At 55.6% G+C, this 21,472-nt stretch overlaps 1 protein-coding gene across 7 annotated transcripts; it reads left to right on the top strand.

The window, feature by feature from the left end:
- The first annotated feature begins 2,535 nt into the window (after nucleotides 1-2,535).
- Nucleotides 2,536-21,433, top strand: ST3GAL4 (ST3 beta-galactoside alpha-2,3-sialyltransferase 4). Of its 7 annotated transcripts, XM_063417740.1 has the most exons (13): nucleotides 4,761-5,839; nucleotides 5,925-6,163; nucleotides 10,570-10,639; nucleotides 16,270-16,385; nucleotides 16,818-16,890; nucleotides 17,398-17,479; nucleotides 18,020-18,103; nucleotides 18,211-18,308; nucleotides 18,847-18,907; nucleotides 19,151-19,246; nucleotides 19,324-19,513; nucleotides 19,611-19,754; nucleotides 19,851-20,292. In XM_063417740.1, the coding sequence occupies exons 4-13, from the start codon at nucleotides 16,353-16,355 to the stop codon at nucleotides 20,085-20,087; spliced, it is 1,098 nt and encodes a 365-aa protein (XP_063273810.1). In that variant the 5' UTR covers nucleotides 4,761-5,839; nucleotides 5,925-6,163; nucleotides 10,570-10,639; nucleotides 16,270-16,352; the 3' UTR covers nucleotides 20,088-20,292. The 7 variants fall into 7 exon arrangements, with proteins under 7 accessions (XP_063273811.1, XP_063273810.1, XP_063273808.1 ...); XM_063417736.1 differs by lacking the exons at nucleotides 4,761-5,839; nucleotides 5,925-6,163; nucleotides 16,270-16,385 and adding exons at nucleotides 9,926-10,372; nucleotides 20,413-21,433 and having other exon boundaries at nucleotides 19,851-19,994; XM_063417737.1 differs by lacking the exons at nucleotides 4,761-5,839; nucleotides 5,925-6,163; nucleotides 16,270-16,385 and adding exons at nucleotides 9,930-10,372; nucleotides 20,413-21,432 and having other exon boundaries at nucleotides 17,398-17,467; nucleotides 19,851-19,994.
- The last annotated feature ends 39 nt before the right edge of the window (nucleotides 21,434-21,472 follow it).

Raw genomic sequence — 21,472 nt, forward strand, 5'->3', positions numbered from 1 at the left:
TAAGGGACAGGGATGAATTTTATTTCCATACCAAAGCATTTTCTCTGCCAAGGGGGAGCTTGGTCTCTTTTGGTGAGGGAGCATTTCAGTTTTATCTCTCCACCCAGGCCTGCTCAGGAATGGAGATGGTTAAATAACACATCCTGTCTCCAAGGAAGGCTCACTGGTCCTCAGGTATTGAAAAAACACCCTCAGTCTTGAAAATAGACTCTCAGAGGGCTGTGACAGACAACAAGGCAGCACATCTTCCACAGACCATCTGCCTGGCTACAAATCGTGTTCCTGGGAGGCTGCACTGGAGAGCAGGGAGGTGCATGGAGCCCAGGCTGTCTCTGCCTGGCCCAAAAGAAGGGCTCAGGGGGAAGCATTCTGATGGATCTGGAGCCTTCAAAAGATTAACTGAGGTCCTGCAAAGCCAGATGGCATTCCCAGGCTGTGGCTTGAGGAGGGGTGAGCCTGAGGTGATCCAGGACAAAGGCAGCTTGTGCTGGGCATGAATCGTCACATTCTTGTCCCTGTGGAGCAGATGCTGAGAGCCTGGCTGAGGGCAGCCCCTTCCTCCTTTCTGAACAGCTCCCGCTCCTGCTTTGGCCTCATCACCCTCTTGGGAGCACTGTGGCTGTGGTGGGAGGGATGGCACAGCCTCTGCCCGTGCCCTGCTGGGGCAGGACACCAATTCTGTCCTGTCCTGTCCTGTCCTGTCCTGTCCTGCCCTGTGGCGGCCGCGGTGCTCCCCAAACCTTCTGTCGGCGTGAGTTCCAGAGGGTGATGGCACAGCTCGTTACAAATTCACTTCTCAAACAGCCCCCTCTTTTCTTCTCCCAATTACTCAGTGCTCATCATGCTGAATTAATCCGACTGGCAATTTATCCTTTGTAAATTAAATATTAGGGCAGGGTGTAGTCATTAACAGTGACTAACAAGCCAGTGAAGGCTCCTGGCACTCTGCTGTGGCAGCAAATCTATTCTCATTTTCTGGTGGGCTTTAAACCCCTGGTGTCTGCTGAGGCTGTGGTGGCCACAGGGAGCTCATGGCTGGTTTGGGGGTCCACCCAAGGCAACACAGGTACCTTGACTGCTCCATGGATGCAAGCAGGAGTCCTGAGATTCCTGTGGGGTGGACACTGCTGGTGTCCAACACTTGGTATGGGATCCCCATTGCTTCCCCAAAGCTCGGTGATGCCTGAGCCACAGCACCATGACCTCTTGGCACAGAGGTCTGGGCAATCCCTGATCCTGAATTTGCATCTCTGCAAGGCTTTCATTCTTCTCCCTGTCCTGTTGATGTTGCCCTGGGCCGTGGGGGGATGCTGGGGATGGAGACCATCACCCCAAAATGAGCCCATCCACCATCACCAGCAGAACACAGCTGGTGGGGACTGAGAAGATCCTGGGAAGTGAAGCTTCGCAGCCTCTTTTAATATTCTGTCTTGGGGCACAGCAAAAGACATTTGGGATGCATTATTATTGCTGGAGCTTCATTGAATGCCGTTTATTATTTTCAGATGCAATAAACCAAGCAGTAGAACCCATGAGACTGAAGGGTCAAAATATCCTTCAAGCAAATCCCTGTTGAGCTGTGGCCCCACTAATTATCCCAGATTGTCTACAAGCCCGTGGCAATTAAAACCTAATTACGGCGAGTTTGCCTGTCACCACGGGTAAAATTCTGCCCCACTTGTTAACAGCAAGGAAATCCCAGCCTAAGGAGGATGAGGAACGAGGCAAGGATTCTCTTCAAATATTCATGTAGTTCCCTTGGCAAAATCAGATGTGTCAGCTTGACGGGTATTTTACCAATTTATATTGGCACCGGACATGTGGTCTCAGGGATTGGCAAAACTCACCCTGGGCAGGGGGGATGAGTTTGAGGCTGCACAAATAATAATAAAAAAATGTTCTGAAGGTAATTAAAAAAACTTCAAAAGTTGACTGCTAATTTAGTGTATTGTGGGGTGGGATGGAAATGGAATGCCGTGGGAGAGTGGGGTGGCCTGACATGGGGCATTCCTGTGGTGAGGATTAATTTATTTTCAGGAAAAAGAAAAACGCTTAATATCACTTGATGATTTTAAGCAAAGCCATCCCCAGGCCGTTTGTGTGTCATCTCATGACGGTTTGAGCAGAATCTCAGGGGGCTTCCAGCATCATCTCATGGGGGTTCAGTGAGGGAACAGTGCAAACCCCCTGGCTCAGTGTAAATCTCCAGCAGGATGAGCTTTGTCCGCCCCCCAAAATTTGCTGTGAGACAATTTTGGCGGGTTTGGGGGGGGTGGGGCGGGGGTGTTTGCCTTGGGAGGCGCTGCCCCCAGCCCCATGATTTTTGGGGGTCCAAAGGGCCTGGGAATGGCGCTGTTGCCCTCCCCCACCTCTCCCGTGCCGGGGACGAGGGATCGGTGCCTTCATCTCCCGGGATGCTCTTCCCCTCGCTCCTTCCTCCTCCTCCTCCTCGCTCCGCCGCCCATCCCGCGCTGTGCGCAAGCGTGTCCGCCCCCCGCCCGCCCCTCCGGGCCGGCCCGCAGCCTCCCCCGCCCCTCCCGCCGCGCCGACCCCCGCCCGCCCCATGGTGAGTCCGCAGCCGGGGACCCCCGCGCCCCCCGAGCCCCCCGGGGCCGCGTGTCCGCAGCGGGTTTGCGGGTCGGGGGGTGCTGAGCGGAAGAAGAGCGGTGGGAAGCGAAGCTCTGGTGTTTTTTGGAGGGCTCGGAGGACAGGGCAGGAGCTGTGCCCGCCTGGCAGCTCCCGGCAGGGTTGGCATGGGGGGTGCAGGCTGGAGTATGGGGGTACCCCCCCTTCACCCCGGCTCGGACCCTCCCGGTGCATCCCACGCCTTTGGCATCGATGTCCTGGCGAGCGCGGCGCATCGGGAAGGGAGAAAGTGGCTTTATTTCCACGTTTTGTGGGGGTTTGAAAAATAATTATTACGACTATTTTTTTTTAATTAACGCAATTAATCAGCGCCTGAAGTGTGAGTGTGGGCAGCGGCGAGAGGAAAGCTCCCGCTCTGCCGGTGCCCTTCCATCTGCTGTCTCCCCATTCCCGGCAAAACAAACCCCCTCATCTCGCCGGGAAAAGACGGCCCTTGGCATCGCTCCTGCCCGTGGCCACTCCCGGGGAAGGAGATTCCACCCCGAAAACCCGGGAGGAGAGGGTCTGGCATCTCCCCGCAGAGCGGGGTGGGCTCCTTGCGATGGGTCTGGGTGATGGGAATGCCCGGGAGCCGGGCTAGGGAAGGGAAAATCCTCCCGGAGGCCCTGGGAGGGGAGGACGTGCCCCGTGTGCGGCTCAGGACGGCATCGCTCCCGGGTGGAACAACGGGCTGAGGAGGGTTTATGTGGTCTGAGCCTTTTTTCCCCCATCCCTGGGCATGCTCTGACTGGTGGATGGATGTGCTCCAGTAGCCTGGTGATCCCAAAGGGGTAGGAGGGGTCCCTGCCGGTCCCTCACCCAAGGCTGGTGTGGACAGAGCTGCTGGGAGCGGGATCTGGGCATGTTGGTGCAGGAGGAACCCCGTCCTGTCCCGCTCTGTGTGCCTGGAGCCCTCTTCTCCCACGGGACAGGATTGTTTCCAGGGAGAGATGAGGATGAGACCAGCAGGAGAAGGACCAGCTGGACCTTTCCCCATTGATCTTTTCATGTCAGGTCTTTGCAGGGTGAACCAGTGGTGTCTCATTGTTCTGGGGAGTGGAGAACAAAGGAAAGTTTTTCCTCTGGGTGCTTTTTTTGTGTTCCTCAGTTTGGACACCATCTCCCCTGTTGGATCAGTAGGGTGATGCCTGGTGGGTTGATGCTGGCTGCTTGGCAAGTCTGGTCTCCATCTCTTGGTGAGATGAGCTGAAAAAAAGTCTTGTGGTGGAGCTTTTCAGGAAGCTCTGCTGAATTTCCCCTTCTTTTCTGCTGAGCTCTCCCTCTGGATGCTCCTGGAGGCAGAGGATGGATTGCCCAGGCTTTGCCAGCTGTCCCTGCAAGGATGTCCATGGGACAGGCACCCCAGGCAGGCCAGAACCTGGGATCAGTGGTAGAACTGATGGTTTAAATGTCCTCTTCCTACTCTGGCTCCTAACAATGTGTCCAGTGCTTAATGAGCTCCTCATGTCGCTGTAAGCTGTAGGATGGGATCAACATGCATGCAACTTTCTCTAACCCCTGTCCCTAATCATCTGCATCATTTGAGGGCTGCTTGCTCATCCAGCTTCAGGCAGGGAGTCACTAGCAGCTGCTCCAGCAAGGCACCGAATTCTGAGGAATAATGGCTCTGTAAATGTAAACAAAAAAGGAGGAACTGTGTGTAGACAGTGATTTTAAGGGATGTCCACTATGGAGATCTGCAAGTAGGGTGTGTTCCACAGCTGGGATTGGAGCATCCTCCTGGAGGATCCACCCTGGAGGGGAAACATCCATTTCGAACTCTGGAGCAGCTGTACTGATGTCTACAAGTCTGTATTTTTATAGCTTGTGTTATCCCCATCCTTGCAACCAGCATCAGAGGTGGATGCCAGGCTGCAGAGTGTGGGAATGCTGAGACCAGTGCCCTCCCCATGCCTGTTTCAGCTGGCAGCAATTCTCAGGTTGAATCCTGCTAATTAATTATTTGGCAATATCTCTAAATCCCATGTATTCTGTTGCTTATTCTCTTTGATGAAGTGATGGTCCCATTGCTTTAGCTTTGAATATTCCAGAGCTGATGCAGGCTGGCAGCATGGAATCTGCTTCCCCACAGCTTTCCCTATTGTGCTTTATTTTTTTAATTTTTTTGTTTTGTTTTGTTTTATGTCATTTTTCCCCTTTCATTTTTTTTCCTCTGGATGTAGCCTGATGGCTGTGTAAGGAGCAGGGATGTGGTCCTATTCCTGCTGAGGCTGAGATCCTGGATTCACTGGGATCCCTCTGGGATCCCATCCTGCTCTGCCCATTCCAGGCTGGGACCCCTCCTGTACGCGGCCCCCAGGGACACTTGCATGAGTGGTTTTGGTTTTGCAGTTAGGAAAGGAAATGATTTGATGCTTTCATGCTGCTTGTTGCAACTTCTTTTTTTTTTTTTTTTTTCCTGGTGTTTCTTAAGTTCCCATCACTTTGCTTTCGCACTTCTCTGTCCTCCAGCTGTAATCCTCGTGCTTACTGAGCTTTTTCTAGGAAAACTCTGTGTCTTCGTGGGAGGGAAGGGGAAAAAAATCCCCAGTACTTGCTCATGTCTTGCTTTTCCAGCTGCTGACCCCTTGCATGTGACTGGGGTTGGGCTGGAGTTTCCTTGGAGGAAGGAGAAAGGCATTTGGCTGTGAGGGAACGGAAAACCCGAGGGATCCGCTCTCCGTGCTGGTTTTCGCCGGGGCTGGCGCGGGCTGCGGCCGCTCTCCGGGATGTGCTTTGCGCCCGCCGGGGCGCTCCGGGATCGGCGCGGGACGGGCCCGGCCCGGCCGGGGAGGTGCGAGCGGGGCTGGAGTCTGCCCGCCCCACCGGGATCTGCCCTGCCGTAAATTGCTCTGCTGGGATGTCTGGTGAAGGGGGTTTGAGAACTGCTGCTCCCTGTCCCTTGGCTCTGGGAAGGCTGGAAGGGACCGGGGACTCCCCACTGCGTCAGCTCCTTGTGGAGGATCGCTCGGTCCAAGCCAGGCTGGCAATCTCCGTCGGCTCTTCCATGCCATCCTGAGGATGTTGGGATGCTCCTGGACCATCGTGGGATGCAGCCTCTGCTGGCAGGGGATGCTCGGGGGTGGGATGCAGTGGTCCCAAGGGATGGATGGTGTAGTGCTGAAGGAAGACTTCTTACACCACAACAGAAGTTAGATCCACAAATCCATGGGAAGATTTCTGCTCCTTTTCGGAGTTTTGGTTTCTTTTTATTGTAAGTCAGAGTGACCCTAAATCACCAAATCACGTCCAGATAGGACCAAGCAGGAAGCCGGCTCCCTTTCCCTTGTTTTTTGTAGGTTTAAAAGCACATGTCTGTGCTGCAGTTTGGTTCTCCTCTTTAATCCTGGCTCTGTGAAGGAGGCTTTAACCTGAGCTCACGCCGTTGGAATTCCCTGCTGCGCCAGGGAGAGGCTCCTTGCCTTCAATCGCTTCCAGATGCCATTCCTGTTCCGGCTCTTCCCCTTGCAAAATGTCTCCCCCAGCCTGCCGAAGCTTTCCCGGCCGGATTCGACATCCCCATATCCGGCCAGGCTGAGTAAGCTGAGCCTTAATTTTTTAAGCAGAGCCCGGTGCCAGTGGCGGGAGGTTGGAACTCGCCCCGCGGTGTTGCACAAGCCGGAGCCCCGGGGTGGATCCTCTGTCAGGGTTTGAGCTGCTTGCGACATCGGGTGGATTTTTAAATTTCTTTCAAAATGGAGATAAATGAGCTGGGATTGAGTTTGGGGCTCGGGATCCCTTGCTGCTCTTCCTGCCTGCGTTGCCAATGGGGCAGAGCTTCCCTGAGCCCCAAAATGGCAGAAACTGAGGCAAGAGAGTGCTGAGCAAGAGTTGAGGAGTCTTAAACACGGCTCTGGGGCTTTGCTGATGCTATGTGCACCCAGCCAGCCCAGCATTCCCACCGTGGATCATAAAACACCCCTGGATGGGGATTAAACCTCCAGCACAGCAGCTCTGTGGCTGCTGGGCTCACCTGACCCCCTGGCTTGTGGTCTGTGGGTGGGATTTTTATGGCACGAGGATGGATCAGACCCGTCTGTGTTGGGAATGGAGGAAAGTGCTGAAGCATTGAGGGGGAAAATGAGGTGGAAAGTGAGAAGTGAGGGAGAAAAACTCAGAGAGAGGGGATGCAAGTGAACTTTGGGGATACAGGACTGAGCAGGACTAGGGTGTGGGAAGTGGGATAGTGTCAGAAATGAAGGGCAGTGAGGGGCTTTAGGGGTTAAATGTGGTGCTGCCTTCGAACAAGGAGCAGTGCCAAGGGCTGGGAAGTCCTCGGGCCCATCCCTGTGCGATCACCAGCACTACTTCCAAACCAAAAAATAGACGGGAAAAAAAAGGAATCACAAAGAACTGTCTGTTCTTTGGGCATACTCGGGCTCAACAGGTTTCACTCCCGGGTGGGGTCTGGTATTTGGGGTGGAGGAGCCGAGGGCGGCCAAGAGCCCGGCTGTCAGAGCAGGCTCTTTGTGCAACGAAAAGATGTGATTTGTCCTCAGAAACCTTACCCCGGGCTCCTTTTCCACTGCCTCTTTTCTTGTGGGGTGACGGCAGCCCTCAAGGGCTTGGGTGGTGCAGGCAGAGTGGGAAGGGATGGGCAGCTCCTGATGAAGGCCTGGGGAGCTGGGGGGGATTTTCAGTTAAAATACGGATTAACAAAAGGTTTTGGAGCCCTGACACCACGGCACCTGCCCCATGTCCCACTGCCAAAGCCCGGTGTCCCCTGCACACTGATCTTCTTCAGTATCCTGGTGGTCCATCAGCATCTGCCCTGGAGCTGGGGCTTCCCCGGCCCCTTTGCTGCCTAATTAACAACGTTGCTGCATAATCTCCCCTGCATTTACAAGTTAAATCGTCCGATTATCTGTATTATGCAAAGGCAGCTTTAAATCTTAATTATTTATTTGCATGGGGTGTCTGGAAATCAGCAGCACTAAGCATGGGGATGCTGTTCTCTTGGAAGTGCAGACTTGTTTTCAGAAATAAACCCAAAATGGGCTTTTTTTGGTGTGGTGGGTGATGCTCAAAACCCCAGCTTGGGAATGTGTCTATTTTTTCCTTTTATTTTTTTTTGGGGGTGGGGGGTGGTTATTGTGGGAGGCTCATCCTTAAATAGCAGTGGTTTATTTTTAGGTCGGTTGCTGCTTTGGATAATCCGGCTTGGCTGGGCAGCTTTGCTTTTCTCCCCATTCTCAGGGATTTGATAGAAATAGGTTTATGAAATTATTTTATTTTTAATAAAAAGTGTTTAATGAATTTAATAAACTATGAATAGAATTAAAGAAACACAGGGTTGGAGGATGCAGGTTCTGCTGGTGGTGGCCCTTTTGTGCTGTCTAGAACAGGGAGCATCCTCTGGGATGACCATTAGCGAAACGTCTTCCCAAAGTGTATTCCCACACTGGAATTACACCTTTGGCTCGGCCAAAGGATGGTTGGGAAGCGGCTGGATTATCTCCCACTAAATGCTTGCTGAATGAATAAGCTGCTGGTCCCGGGGCCACGACTGGGCTGACGTGAGGGATGTGCTGGGCTTGGAAACACCTTGCTCACGCCAGCTGGAGACGTTTTCTCTGGAGGAGGATGAGCTCACCTGGATTTTATTCCCCTCCCAGCCTGGCTTTTGCTCTCTCCCCCCTCGGGAGGTAATTTTAACCGAGGGAGGCTGGCACAGGCGATGGAGCACCGAGGGACGGACGGACAGACGGCTGCCTCCCTGCAGGTCTGGCGGGCACAAGGGCGAGAGACTCGTCCCCATCACCCCCTCCCCTCTTTTAACAGCCCTGGGGGGATTTGGTCCTCGATGGGGCGGATGATGACAGGAGGAATTTGGAGGCTTCTCCCTGCCCTGTGTGTGTCCCCTCCTGCCTCTGGAACATCCATTCCTGCCAGGATGCTCCTATACTGGGGCTGAGCTCCTCAAAGGGCCAGTTCTGGCACAGTCTTTGGCACAGGAAGGGATGTGCCCACTGGGTTTTTGTTTTCTTTTGCCCAAAGCTATGAGCATCGTGGAGGGAGATGTTGGGGAGTGGGCAGAAGGTGCCTTTTTCCCCCTCAGATTTGGAAATTGTCATTTAAACGGATGGACAGGAGAGGAAACTGAGGAAACTGAGAGGTAACACAGCTGGAGGAGGAAAGGAGCAAAATCCAGCTTGTGTAGGGTTTCTTGAGGGGCCTTGAATCAGCTGCCGGGTGGGTTGAGCTGCCTGTGGCGAGTGGTGGAGACAGCAGCTCCTGCCCTGGTGGGTGCTGGAATGGTGAAGGGACTTTTGTGGACCTTGGGCTGGGAACGACTGATTGCATCGACTCACAGCGGGGAAACCACTCGGGCGGCTGGAAACAACCCCGGGAAGACCGGCAGCAATCCAGCTCCTGGCTCTGCCAGTGGAGCTGGAAAGACAAGCTTAGGGCAAGACCTCGGATCCACCAGGATCCTGCCTGGCTGATGTGCTTTAGGGTATGGCAGTCTCCTACTCATCCAGGGCTGCAGGATCCTCCTGGAACCCCCAGGCAGCCCTGAACATCTTCATTTCCATGGGCAGGGGCTGATGCTGTGCCCTGAAGTGCTTTAGCAGGAGCTCCCCAGGGAGAGTTTAACCTTGTTAGTGGATCCTATAATTCACAGATCTAAATGAAAAGGCTCTTTGTCAGAGGCAGCAATGTTGGATGCTCTGGTGGATTCAGGGCTTCTGGAAAGATCCTGGTGCCAAAGGTGAATTTTGTGGCCTCAAGTGCATTTGGTTTGGCTGCTGATTGCCCTGAGCCCTTGGGATTAATTGCCCTCCAAGGCAAAGAGCGATGGAAGGAGGGAGCAAAAGTTCTTCGGGTGGAGAGGGAAGGTGTGACACTGGGATGGAGCCATCCCTGTCATCCCAGGCCATGTGCAGAAAGCCTGATCCCTGGCGAGAGTATCCATGAGAAACCATCTCAGGCTGCTGGGTGGTAGACAAGGATGTAACCCTCTTTGTTAAATTAATGGGATATTAAGAGGGCAGCGTGCTGTGGAGAAGGCTTGCATCTCTCTCACCTCTACTTTTTCCAGCTGGAGGAGAGAGGTGAGGAAAACTCTGGCCCTTCAGAGCTTTCCCTTGGAAGCACCTTCCCTGCCAGGGCTTAAGGAGCAGCTGACAGAGAGAGGCTTCTCTTCCTCACCTGCATCACTGTTTGTGATGTGAGCTGTCGTTCCCTCTCGTGTGTTTTTGGGGGAGAGCCGTGATTCCCACCACACCTCATCCATCCCAGGGGCACAGGGGGAAGAGCAAAGGGGCTGCCCCTCTGGCTGGCTCCTTTCCCCCTGCCTGGGAACATTACAGGGGATGCAGAGCAGAGAGGCTTTCTCTGAGTGGCAGCGTGGCAGGAGGTTTTCTGTGCGCGGCGCGGTTTCTCGGCAGGGCTTTTCCTCCCCCCAGATCATAAGGATTTTACAGAGCTGGGCCAGGATGTGCGGTTGGGAAAGTTTTAGGGGAGAAGATGCCAGAGGAGGAATGGAATATTGGAATAAGGAGCGTCCTCTACGCAGGAGGGCAGGAAAGCTGCACTCCCCTTTCCCTGGGAAAGGGCACCGCTCCATCTCGTGGGGTCTTCCTGAAAGTCCGAGCGAGTCACGGGGGGCGGATTTCGGTGTGAAAGGCCACGGGGTGTCGGGGAAAGCCGCGGAGCTCTGCGCTCCGATCGGCCACACCTCTTCCTTCAGAGCGGCCGGGAGCCCGGCCCCGGGGCTGCTGCTGCCGGCCCGGGGGAGTGGGAGGTGGGGGTCTGTCCGGGGATGGGTGTCTGTCCGGAGGTGGGGGTCTGTCCGGAGAGCTCACACTCCTGTGCCGGCTCCGCTGCCCCGGGGCCGGCTCCGCCCGGCGCTGCCCCGGCCGGGAAGCCGGGGGAGGGTGGCTGCGCTGCCGCCGTGGGTGGCTGCAGCCCTAAGGATGTTCTCCCTTCTCCCTTTCCCAGGGGAAGAGAGCGCGGCCCCCCAGATCCCGCCGAGCTCCCGCCTGCTCCGCCTGGACCGAGAGGACGGGCCGTAAGTAGCCGCTAATCCCCGCCCTGCTGGGGCTGGCTTCAGCCTCTCCCGCTGCTGGGGATGCAGGAAAAGCTGTCCCTGAGATGAGAATCCTCCTCCCTGCGTGGGTTAACGCAGCACGGAGGTGATGCTGGGGTGCAAAAGGATGGGCCGGGTTATTTGCTGGGAATCTCCTTTTGTAGAAAATCTCCTTTTGGGAGAAAAGAGCAGAGAGGAACCGAGGGGGTTTGGGGTTGGCCAGATCGGGCTGTGGGGTTGCCCTGGGGGTTCCGCTGCTCTGAATCCGGTGCAAAACAGGAAACAGAGGAGAAATCACGGGGCCAAGGTTGTACATGAGCCTTGCAAGGGGGGATGGCGACTGCAGGCAGCCTCTGAGCCCCCAAAAGGAGTTAAAAGCCACTGGGAGCAGCGGCTGCCTGCAGGATAACTCAGCCCTGGTGTGTGATATCCTTTAATTTCCCACCCCTTTTCCCAGAAGAACTAGGGCACTGCTTGAGTTTGGGTTGGGGATGGGCTGGAGCATCTCCATGGTTTAGTTTTTACCTTCCAGAGCTGTAAGGGAGTGGTGCTCCCGCTGGATGTTCTGCCTGCTGCTCCCAGGAGAGCGGGGAGAGGCTGCCTGCACCCTGCCTGACCCTGCCTGCACCCTGCCTGACCCTGCCTGCACCCTGCCTGACCCTGCCTGCACCCCCAGATCACTGCCTCCCCCTTTCTGCTGCTTTCTGGGGGCCTTAGCCCTCACCACGGGTTCAAAGCTGTTTTGCCAAAGCCGCTTTTGCTGTTGCTGCTGCATCCCTGGGTGATCCCTGAGGATGGAGATACTGGAGAGTAAACACGGCACCGAGGTGAGGTGGCAGCACAGGGGGGCTGGGTGGGGCAGGCAGGAGAAGGGTGTGGCTGGATCCATGTCAGGGGATCAGGGATGAAATTCCACAGGTCACATTATCACTGCCCTCCTCTCCTTAGCAGGGGCTTGTCACTCCGTGGGTGGCTCTGCTCTTTCCAGCAGCTCGGCCGTAACCTCCAGGGTGTAGTGAGCTGCATGTAGCAAGAAATGTGTTATTTTAGTGTTCTAAATAGCAAAAGAGCGATTAAACCTATATAATAAAAATAATAATATATAATCTCTAAAATTGTAGCTTAACTGTGGCCCTGTAGCTGCATGATGGCCCGGGTTTACCCCAGAGCTGTGAGATAATCAGGTATATCCACACAGCCGGTGTTTCAGGGCTGTAGGAAGGGATTTGTGTCCCATCCCTTTGTTTTTTTCTCCTGCAAGGATTGAAAAAAACATAGGGGGAGAGGAGAGTATGGAGCCAGGGCTGGTCTGAATTGCTCTGGAGCACATTAAAATCAACAGTGCCACGGGAAGGCAGAAGCAGCCTGGATTTATCCTGAGGACCTGCCACTGTGGAAATACTTGTTGTACCTGAGCTTATTTGCTGTTGCCACGTTCAAAATTGCAGTCTGGTCATAGGTAAATGTTTTGTTAAGACTCACAGGCCAATGAGGGGTTGTTTTCCCCTACTGTAAATCTTTGGCTGGGTTATTGTGTGCATGGGATACCATGGCAAAGGAACAGCGTTGCCTCTCTGAGTAAGAGGCAATTAAGATTCCTTTAAAGATTCCTTTAAAGTGACTCGTAGGGCTCTTAAAATAGGATAAATGTGGGTATCAGTGCACGGGCCAGGCTGGCTCCACACCCTCTGTGGGGTCAAGCCCAATGTCCGGTGGAGTTGGTTTTTGCAGCGCTGTGTCCTCAGGACCCTCTTCACCCCCCCAGCCCGTGGCCCTGCAGCTCCGGCTCGTGACATTGCTCTGCTCTGCAGTTTTTGGCACCCCTGTCCCCTCCCAGCATCCCCGGTCCCCCCTCGGTATTCCTCTTTCCCCATCCTATGCCACATCTCTTGGAGGCAGCTCATATCTGACCCCTGCTGCCTTTTGGGCTTGCAGTGCTGGTTGTTGCCATCCCACAAGGATTTTCTTCCCAGCTTGGAAAAAACCTCCCTGAGCACCAGGAGCTCGCAGCAGCCTGGGCGAGGAAGCTTTGGGATGCCAGGCTGGGGATTTGGGCGCCTTTGATGCTCTGCCAAGCCCAGGCAATGCCTGCAGTTGGCGGGATGCTCTCCCTGCAGGATGGCCCCCGGCCGCCTCCCAGGTTGCGCTCAGGCTCCGGCACGCCCGGGCTGAGCCGGCGCTGCGGGGCTCTGTGCGATCCCGGCCCCGCCGCTGCGGAACACCCGCGGTGTAAAACTGCTTCTGTGCGGGTCGGCCCTGTTCTCCAGGGAGCACAGATCTGCCCTGCTGCTTCCCGAAAGCTCCGGGTGCCTGGAAAGCTGTGGCTGGGACTGGAGGGGTCCGTGCTGTCCTGGCTGTCTGTCTGTCTCCCTTTGGTTCCCACTGCTGAGAGTGAGTCCTTAGTGAATCCTTACCCCTTCCTCGGGTGCTATCCAACTCTCCTTCGGTTAAAAATAAAGGCATGTTTTTTTGAGATAAACTGTCAGAGATGCTTCTTTTTCAGTGAGCATCCTTCTTACCCAGGGGAGCTGGACCAGGCAGTGGGTGGCTCCGTGTCCCGTGGGCACGTGGGATGGGACGGTGGCAGCACAGGGGAGGTGTCCTTGCCTCGTGTCATGCTTTTCCCAATCCATAGGTTACCATGGAAACATAAAAGTACCAAGCCTGCTGGTCCATGATGCTTTGCCAGGATGGCCTGGGACCACCATCCATCCGTGCTAGGATGGTTTGGGGGAATTTATAACCACTCCCCACCTGCGTGCTCCTTTAAAGTCCTTTAAATTCCTTTCCCCTCCTTTTTTTTTGGCTGGTGCTTGCTGCCACTTTGTGAATTGACATGACTTAAATCTGAAATGCTGGAGCTGTTCAGGGGAGATGGGAATGGGTGGATGGAGACACAGGGATGAACTCTGAGTGTCCCCCCTGGCAGGAGCGTTGGTCTGTGTGGATGTTGCTGGCATGTCCCAGGGACATGGTGAAACTGGGAGGTAAAACCCTGCTCCAGGTCAGAGGTAGACAAGGAAACTCCATGAGGCTTGGACATGAGTTGCCTCTGCACCACCCTGGGATGGGGCTTTCCCAGAAGACGGGTGGGGAAGGGAGTGGGAGAGGGGGAATGGGCCATGGGGCTTTTGGATCCTTTGTGCAGCAATAATTGCAGCCCGCGGTGCTGTGGGGGTGCATCCTCCAGCATCAAAGGAGGGCTTTTCCAGTCACTGCTTCCAGGTGTGGGGAGCTCCATCCAGCTGGGACTTTCCCCCCAGCTTCAGGGCTTGGCAGGGCAGGCAAAGCCCTGGACCAGTCCTGGGGAGGGAGGGTTGATCCCAGCCAGGGCTGAGTCTCTCCCTGCCGGGCAGGGATGCTGCAGTGCAGGATCCAGGGAGGATGGTGTGCTGAGGGGTCTGTGTTGGGGATCTGAGGGATGCTGCACTGGCTCTGAGGATGCTGTGATGGGACAGGGATGTTGCAGGGGGCTCTGAGGATGCTGTGATGGGACAGGGATGTTGCAGGGGGCTCTGAAGATGCTGTGATGGGACAGGGATGTTGCAGGGGGCTCTGAAGATGCTGTGATGGGACAGGGATGTTGCAGGGGACACTGGGGATGCTGTGATGGGACAGGGATGTTGCAGGGGACACTGGGGATGCTGTGATGGGACAGGGATGTTGCAGGGGACACTGGGGATGCTGTGATGGGACAGGGATGTTGCAGGGGGCTCTGAGGATGCTGTGATGGGACAGTGATGTTGCAGGGGACACTGGGGATGCTGTGATGGGATAGGGATGTTGCAGGGGGCTCTGAGGATGCTGTGATGGGACAGGGGTACTCGGGGGCACTGGGGATGCTGTGATGGGACAGGGATGTTGCAGGGGGCTCTGAAGATGCTGTGATGGGACAGGGATGCTGCAGCTCTGTGCATGCTGCAGGACTGGGGATGCTGTGGGGACCAGCAGGACCCTTCAGCACTGCTCCCTCCAGCAGCCCATGACAAGGACACAGGGCTTGGCTCAGACCTTCCTGCTTTCACCAGCTGCTCTGGTTTGGGCTGTGGATCTGGGAGGGCTGTGGGGAGCTTGAACTCCTTCCAGAGGCACCACGGGTGCGGGGGCAGCCGGGTGTGCTCTGTTTTGCTCCGCATTCCCTGAACGCTTCACTAAACAACCTTCCTTCTCCTCGGGGATTATTAGCCGTGTTTGCCTTAGATAAGTTTTGCATCAGGCCCAGCTTGTGTATACAAGCCTGGGAAAAAACTATAAAGCTGCCAAAAAATATTCTTTAAAGAAAAGCTGGTATGAAAAGGCAAACATTGCGGGCAGAGCAGATTTTCCTGGTGTTATCACCAGTGGAAGGTGAAGTACACTTGGTTGAGTGTTATCATTGGTGGAAGGAATGAAGTACATTTGGTTGGGTATTTTGACACCCAAGGATGAAGCTGGGGGGTGAATTTGGTGCTAAAATCAGTCCCGATGCCCAGCAGTTTCCCAGCCCTGGGCAAACAGGGGCACTCAGGCCCCCAGGAGTATTCCCAGGCTCCAGCTGAGGCAGTGGATTTCCCCTTGGGGCTTTTCTGGCCAGTTTTGCTAAGAACGAAACCTCCCCGGAAGCACAACCTGCTTTTTACCTTCCCCTAATTTTACTTTTTCCAAGAAATTGTAACATGTAAGGGGATGAGATCCCCCCTGTGTCTTCTCCCTGCATTGCTCCCACTCGTGAAGATTCAGCCGTGGGTTTCATCTTCCCAAGCAGGAAGGGCTTGTTGAGTTGGAAATACGGATGCAGGTTGAGAGCCAGGGTCTCAGTTGGGGTGGGGGATTGCTTCCCCTTTCTGGAGCCCCCAGGTAATGGTGGGGCACAATTATCCATGTTTTATGAAGGAGAAGTGGTTCAGAGGGAGAGAGGTGCTTTCCTAGGGGACACCTCACTTGTCCCTATCCCTGTCCCCATCTCTCTGCTGTCAAATGGGCACAATTTTCTTTTTCCAGTGTCCTGGCCCGTTGCTTTTAGTGTGGTGTAATTGACCTTAATTGGCTTTTAATTGCCCTTCCTGCCCTTTTTAATTAACTGCTCTCCTGCCCGTTTAACTTCAGAAACCCATGACAAGGAAGGGAAGAGCCTGGCTCTTGTGGGACCATCTTTGGTCCCGTTCCTGCTCATTCTTGATACATTTTTGCCCCCAAGCCTGGTGTTCTTGGCTGGCTGAGGCGGCGGCCCTGTTTGGCAGATGCCAGGTTTGTTAGCGGCACTTCCTTGGGCAGGGAGGGGGTGAGGTGGGTGCCCTCCCTCGGCAGGTGACTAATCCCTGGAGACTCTGATGGGCAGGCTCTGATTGACTTTGGATCGCCCAGCCTGTGCGTGCAGCTTCCCCCTTGGCTGGCATTTCACACGCCGAGCCGTGGCTGGTCGGAGCCGGGAGGATCTCAGTTACCGGGGGCAAAGCTAAGCCCAGCTCTGAGCCTGGCTTAGAGCAGGATTTACCCTGGGAGCAAAGCCTCCCCTGTACCCCAAAGCTTCTCCCACCTGGTAAGTTCATTTTGCGTCCTTGCCGTGTCCTGATGGGATGGGATGAGCCAATCCTGGGATGGCTCCGACCACGGCTCTTTGCTCCTTATTCCAGGAGCAAGAGGTTTCGGTCCCTGCTTCCCTGGGCAGTGTTTGTGTGGGCACTAAGGTCGTGGCACCTCCTTTCCCTGGGCCAGGATGGGCGAATCCAAGGTGTTGGAGGTTCCACAAGTATGTGATGCTCTTTGGTTTGATCCTGCTCAGCTGCTCCTGTCCCTTCTGACTGGCTTTGTGGTGGCACATTGGGCTTCGTACCTGCTGCTGCCAGGTGGGTGCTTAAGCTGGGCTTAGTCTCCCCCCATGAGATTTCGTGGTTGAAACCCCACTCGGGGCTTGTTTTCTCTCTCTAATTTTTTTTTTTTCCTTTGGCCTCTACTCTGTAGGGCTGAAGCTCCTTGGGAAGTGTGGCAGCTTGCCTGGCTTTGATAAGCTCTCTAAACCAACCTTTTGGCAGTAAAGAAATGGGAATTTAAATAAATAAATCCCCTGGGGAACCCTTGCACCTGCTTGTCCACAAATGCATATGGGCAAGCAGGGGGTGATGCCTCGTGGATGGGGTTTTAGGGTCAGCTCTGACGGGTTTTCCCTGTTTTCCTGCTGCAGGTGACCAGCCACGATGAGAGCTCCGGCCCTCGCCTGATCCCTTTCCTGCTGATAAAAATGATCAACAAGTCTCGTGAGTCCCACAGTGGTTCCCATCTGCCTCTGTCCAAGCAGGGATGGGGAGCCTGGGGAATTTGCACTTGGAAATCTGGGGATTGGGTGCTGCTTTGCTGTGGTCCCAGTGGAGTGATGGAGTATTGGGGAATCACAGGAGAAGGTCACAGCGGGAAGGGTGGTTTTGGGGACCTTGATTTCTGGGCTTGGGAACCTGGAACCCCTTGACTTTGTTGCATGGAAATGGGGTGGAGGCACACGGAAAAACGAATATTTGCCTAGGCTTTGATGCAAAGCAGACAGGAGGAAACAGAACATCACAATGGCTTTTAAACTTTGGACAAAACTACATGACTCATCTTTGAGCCGCTCCTTTTTGGGTCATGGTGCCAGCTGACCCAGCTCCCCGAGGAGAAGGCCCTGCCATCCTGGCTCTAGCTAGGGATGCTGTAGGACTCCACAAGCAATCATCTAATCCCCATGGCTGATGCTGGTTTTTCTCTCCCCCTCCCCTCTGGGCATGCAGGAGGGAAGATACTCGGGGTGCTGGCGCTGTTTCTGGTGATGGTTTGGTACTCGATCTACCGGGAAGACAGGTACACACAGCTGTGAGTGCTTCTTACTCAAGTTTAAAGGACCTCCTGCCCTTTCCTTCACTCCTGGGAGGCAGCTTCTTCCTGCCCATCCCACACAGGGATGCCAGAGCATGGCAGATTCCCTGGATCTGAGGGGATTGGGGAGGTGGCAGCATCCTCGGCTGCTGCTGGAGAATGGGGTGCACAGAGAGGTTCCCCCTCGGTGTGTGGTGGTGGTTGGGCTCTGTGGGGTTTTTTGCAAGTGCTGGTGCTTTTCTGAGCCCGGGAGGATGGGAAAGCCCAGCTCTCTTCCCAGTGCCAGCGATGCTGATGGAGATGGGGAAAGTGGAGTGTGAGGTTCATGAGCAGAGCAAGAGAGACCTCTTCTGATGCAAGCCTGCAAGCCCAGCAGATAAATACCCAGGCAGTGTCGGTCTTAAATCCGGCTGGAAATCTCTCTCTCACAGCCTGAATCCCACAGTGAAGATGCCTGGGGGTGCCATAGCCCTTTTGCCAGGAGGGGGCTGCAGAGGAACAGGCATCATTTGATTTAATTAACCTCTTCCTTTACAGCTTTTATTTCCCTGTGCAAGAAAACAACAAGACAGCGTGTCCTGTTGGGGAGGTGGAAAAAAAAGCAGCGCAGCTCATTGGGAAGTGAGTTTTGGGGCTGGGAGCAGGGATTGGCGGGGGATGCAGAGCCAGGACCCTCCTGTCTGTGCCACCCCTGATCCCAGCCTCACTCACCCTTTGCTCCCTGGCAGCTACACGAGGGACCACCCACTGTTCTTGCAGCTGAAGGATTATTTTTGGGTGAAGACGCCGTCTCTTTACGAGCTGCCCTACGGCACCAAGGGAAGTGGTAAGCCTGACAATGCCCCATGGGGTCTGTCTGTCTGTCCTGCTGCTGCTCCTGGGCTTTCAGCTTCCCTTTTCCTAAAGACATCCACAGGCTGATTTTGTTGGGGATTATTCCCTAGCTACTTTCATGGGTTTTAGACTCTGCAGTGTGTATCTCCTCACCCTGGGTGCACATGGTGCCTCTAAAAGCGTTTAGGATGGGCCAGATTTTACTAAGCCCCAGAGACAGATTAGCTGCCTGAAACTGGGATTAACAGTAGGAGCAAATTCAGCAGGGATGGGGCAGCACTCAGCGTGTTGTGCCAGGCAAGAGCTGCCGTCCTCACCCTCCTCACCCTCCTCACCCTCCTCACCCTCCTCACCCTCCTCACCCTCCTCACCCTCCTCACCCTCCTCACCCTCCTCACCCTCCTCACCCTCCTCACCCTCCTCACCCTCCTCACCCTCCTCACCCTCCTCACCCTCCTCACCCTCCTCACCCTCCTCACCCTCCTCACCCTCCTCACCCTCCTCACCCTGTCCTTGCCCTTGCTTTGCAGAAGACGTCCTCCTGCGCCTGCTGTCTATCACCCACTACTCCCTGCCTGAGAGCATCCAGAGGTAACACCGGGGTGGGTTTAGGGGCTTTTCTTTCTTTTTCTTCATCATTGCTGTCATGAGGGGTGGTTGGAAGTTGTCTGTTGTGGGCCCAGGATTTGGCAAAATGAACCTCTGCAACCCAGGGGTGGTGGATGGAGCATGGGAAGGTTTGGAGACTGGACAACACCGGGTTTAACCCCCCCAGGGGCTAAAATCACACAGGTTTTGGAATAGGTCTGGTTGAGATAGGGTTTTCTCTCGCAGCCTGAAGTGCCGCAGGTGTGCCGTGGTGGGCAACGGCCACCGGCTCCGCAACAGCTCCATGGGGGACACCATCAACACCTACGATGTGGTGATCAGGTACAGCCCTGGGCCCGGCCCCCGCCCCCTCCCCAGTGCCACCCGCAGCTGGGGCTGACACCTGTGATGTCCCAAAGGCTGAACAACGCCCCGGTCCATGGTTATGAGCAGGACGTGGGCTCCAAGACCACCATGCGCCTCTTCTACCCGGAGTCGGCCCACTTCGACCCTCGGGCCGAGAACAACCCCGACACGCTGCTGGTGCTCGTGCCCTTCAAGCCCATGGACGTCCAGTGGATGGAGGCCATCCTTAATGACAAGAAGAGGGTGAGTGTGGGGGGGAACCAGGTCCAGCCCCTCCCTGGCTGCTCCAGGCTCCAGCTGTCATACCACCTCACACTTGGGGACATCTGGCCTCTTGCAGGTTCATAAAGGGTTTTGGAAACAACCCCCATTGCTCTGGGACGCCAAACCGGAGCAAGTGCGCATCCTCAATCCCTACTACATGGAAGTAACTGCTGCTAAACTGCTCAACCTCTCCCTGAAGCAACCACAGAAGGTCAAACAGGTAAGGGGTGGGGATGGCCAGTCCCCCTGTCCCCCCTGAGGGGGTACAGGCTGTCCCCGTGCAGCTCCCTGAAGGCTGTGGCTCTCTGCTCCCCAGAAGCCCACCACGGGGCTGGTGGCCATCACCCTGGCACTGCACTTCTGTGACCTGGTGCACATCGCGGGCTTTGGCTACCCCGATTCGGCCAACAAGAAGCAAACTATCCACTACTACGAACAGATCACGCTCAAGTCCATGGCTGTAAGTGTTTGCCCCACACTTTTGTCCCTGTTCCCCCCTTTTTTCCCCCAGGATGGGGAATGGCAGCCCAGGAGAGCAGTGCCAGGATGCTGAAAGGCGTGGGAGGCTTTTGCCTCTCAACTCCCCTCCCATGATGAAGGTTGAAGTCCACCTTTGGATGGTCATCATCCAACATCTCTTGGTAGCCCAATGTCTTTGGAGGCATGGAGAGTTGTAGCCATCCCCAGTTTATGTGTGAGGAGAAGGGCTTGTGGACAGTGGGATTGGGGCAGGGAGGGTTCCATCCCTGCTTTTGGGGAGCTGAAGTTCCCACTGATAGGGCAGGCAAGGGTGGAAGGGTGGGAAGGGTGGAAGGAAGGAAAGCTCATGGCCCCTTCTTGCCAGGCTCTGGTGTCACCCCTTGCTCCTTGTCCCACAGGGGTCGGGGCACAACGTTCTACACGAGGCCGTGGCCATCAAGCGGATGCTGGAGCTGGGACTGGTCAAGAACCTCACCTACTTCTGAGGGCGACAGGGCTGCAAGGGGACAGACACCGTCCCCTTCAGTGGGGGGACACCGTCCCCCTCAGCGAGGGGACACAGCGCTGGCATGGCCGGAGTGAGCGAGGGCACAGCACCCTTGTCACCGCCACCACCACGCCCCGGGACTCTCGGAGCAGGGCTGGGGCTGGGGCCGCGCTGGCCCGCGGGTGCCCAGGGTGGGGCAGCCCCTGGGGGTGCAGGGCCCGGCAGGGCCGTGGCCCAGTGCCTTTTCTACTGACGCACTGAAGCTACCGAGGACTTGGAGGGGATTTTGGGGTAGGGGGGCCTCCCTCCCAGCGGGCCTGAGGGGGTGAGTCAGGGCAGGAGCCCTAGCCCCGGACATTCTCTTTCCCTTAATTCTCTCATACACTGACGAGGGCCCTGCTGAGGGGCTGATTTTGGGGGTCCTGGCCCTCCTCCCCAGGCAATGGGAGCCTTTGGAGGCTAATGTTGCCTCCTCCCTGCCATGGACCTCTCCCCAAATATTTAATTCCCCCCCTTTTATTTTTAATTTCCTTTTTTACTTGGCGGCCCTGTCCTGTGCCTTAGCGCTGGCGTAGGGACTCGTCCCCACAGCCCCCCTGGGTGGGGGCACCCTGGGGTGCTTGGCTTCGGGGTCTGCCAGGGCCCTCTAGTGGTGCAGATTAATTTAATTAATTTAAATGCTTATTTATGGTGGAGCCTTCACCCAGGGCCCGCATGCCGCTGGTGTCAGGGACAAGAGGCCTTGGGTGGGCTGGTGTGTGCTCGGCTCCAGGGGTGGGCATTTGGGATGTCCCCCCACCACGGAGGGGTTGACTGGTGCCTTCTCCCTGCTGGTGTAGGGCCCCCTCTGCCCCCATGGGGCTGCAGCTGTTGGGGGGACCCATGGATGGGGGTGTTGGGGCTCGTGCTGGCACCCAATAAAGTCCTGGTGAGGCTGGGATGGGCTGTGCACTCCTGGGGCGTGACGGGGG

The sequence above is a fragment of the Prinia subflava genome, chromosome 22 (genome assembly GCF_021018805.1).
Source record: "Prinia subflava isolate CZ2003 ecotype Zambia chromosome 22, Cam_Psub_1.2, whole genome shotgun sequence".
Taxonomy (NCBI): domain Eukaryota; kingdom Metazoa; phylum Chordata; class Aves; order Passeriformes; family Cisticolidae; genus Prinia; species Prinia subflava.

What these genes read in the sequence shown, in the direction of transcription:
- ST3GAL4 (XM_063417735.1), top strand. Translation starts at nt 9,942, where the DNA reads ATGCAGAGCAGAGAGGCTTTCTCTGAGTGGCAGCGTGGCAGGAGGTTT. An exon ending in CCGGCCCGGGGGAGTGGGAG is followed by an intron (nt 10,373 to 10,569) that starts GTGGGGGTCTGT and finishes TCCCTTTCCCAG; the next exon opens with GGGAAGAGAGCGCGGCCCCC. An exon ending in TCCTTAATGACAAGAAGAGG is followed by an intron (nt 19,514 to 19,610) that starts GTGAGTGTGGGG and finishes GGCCTCTTGCAG; the next exon opens with GTTCATAAAGGGTTTTGGAA.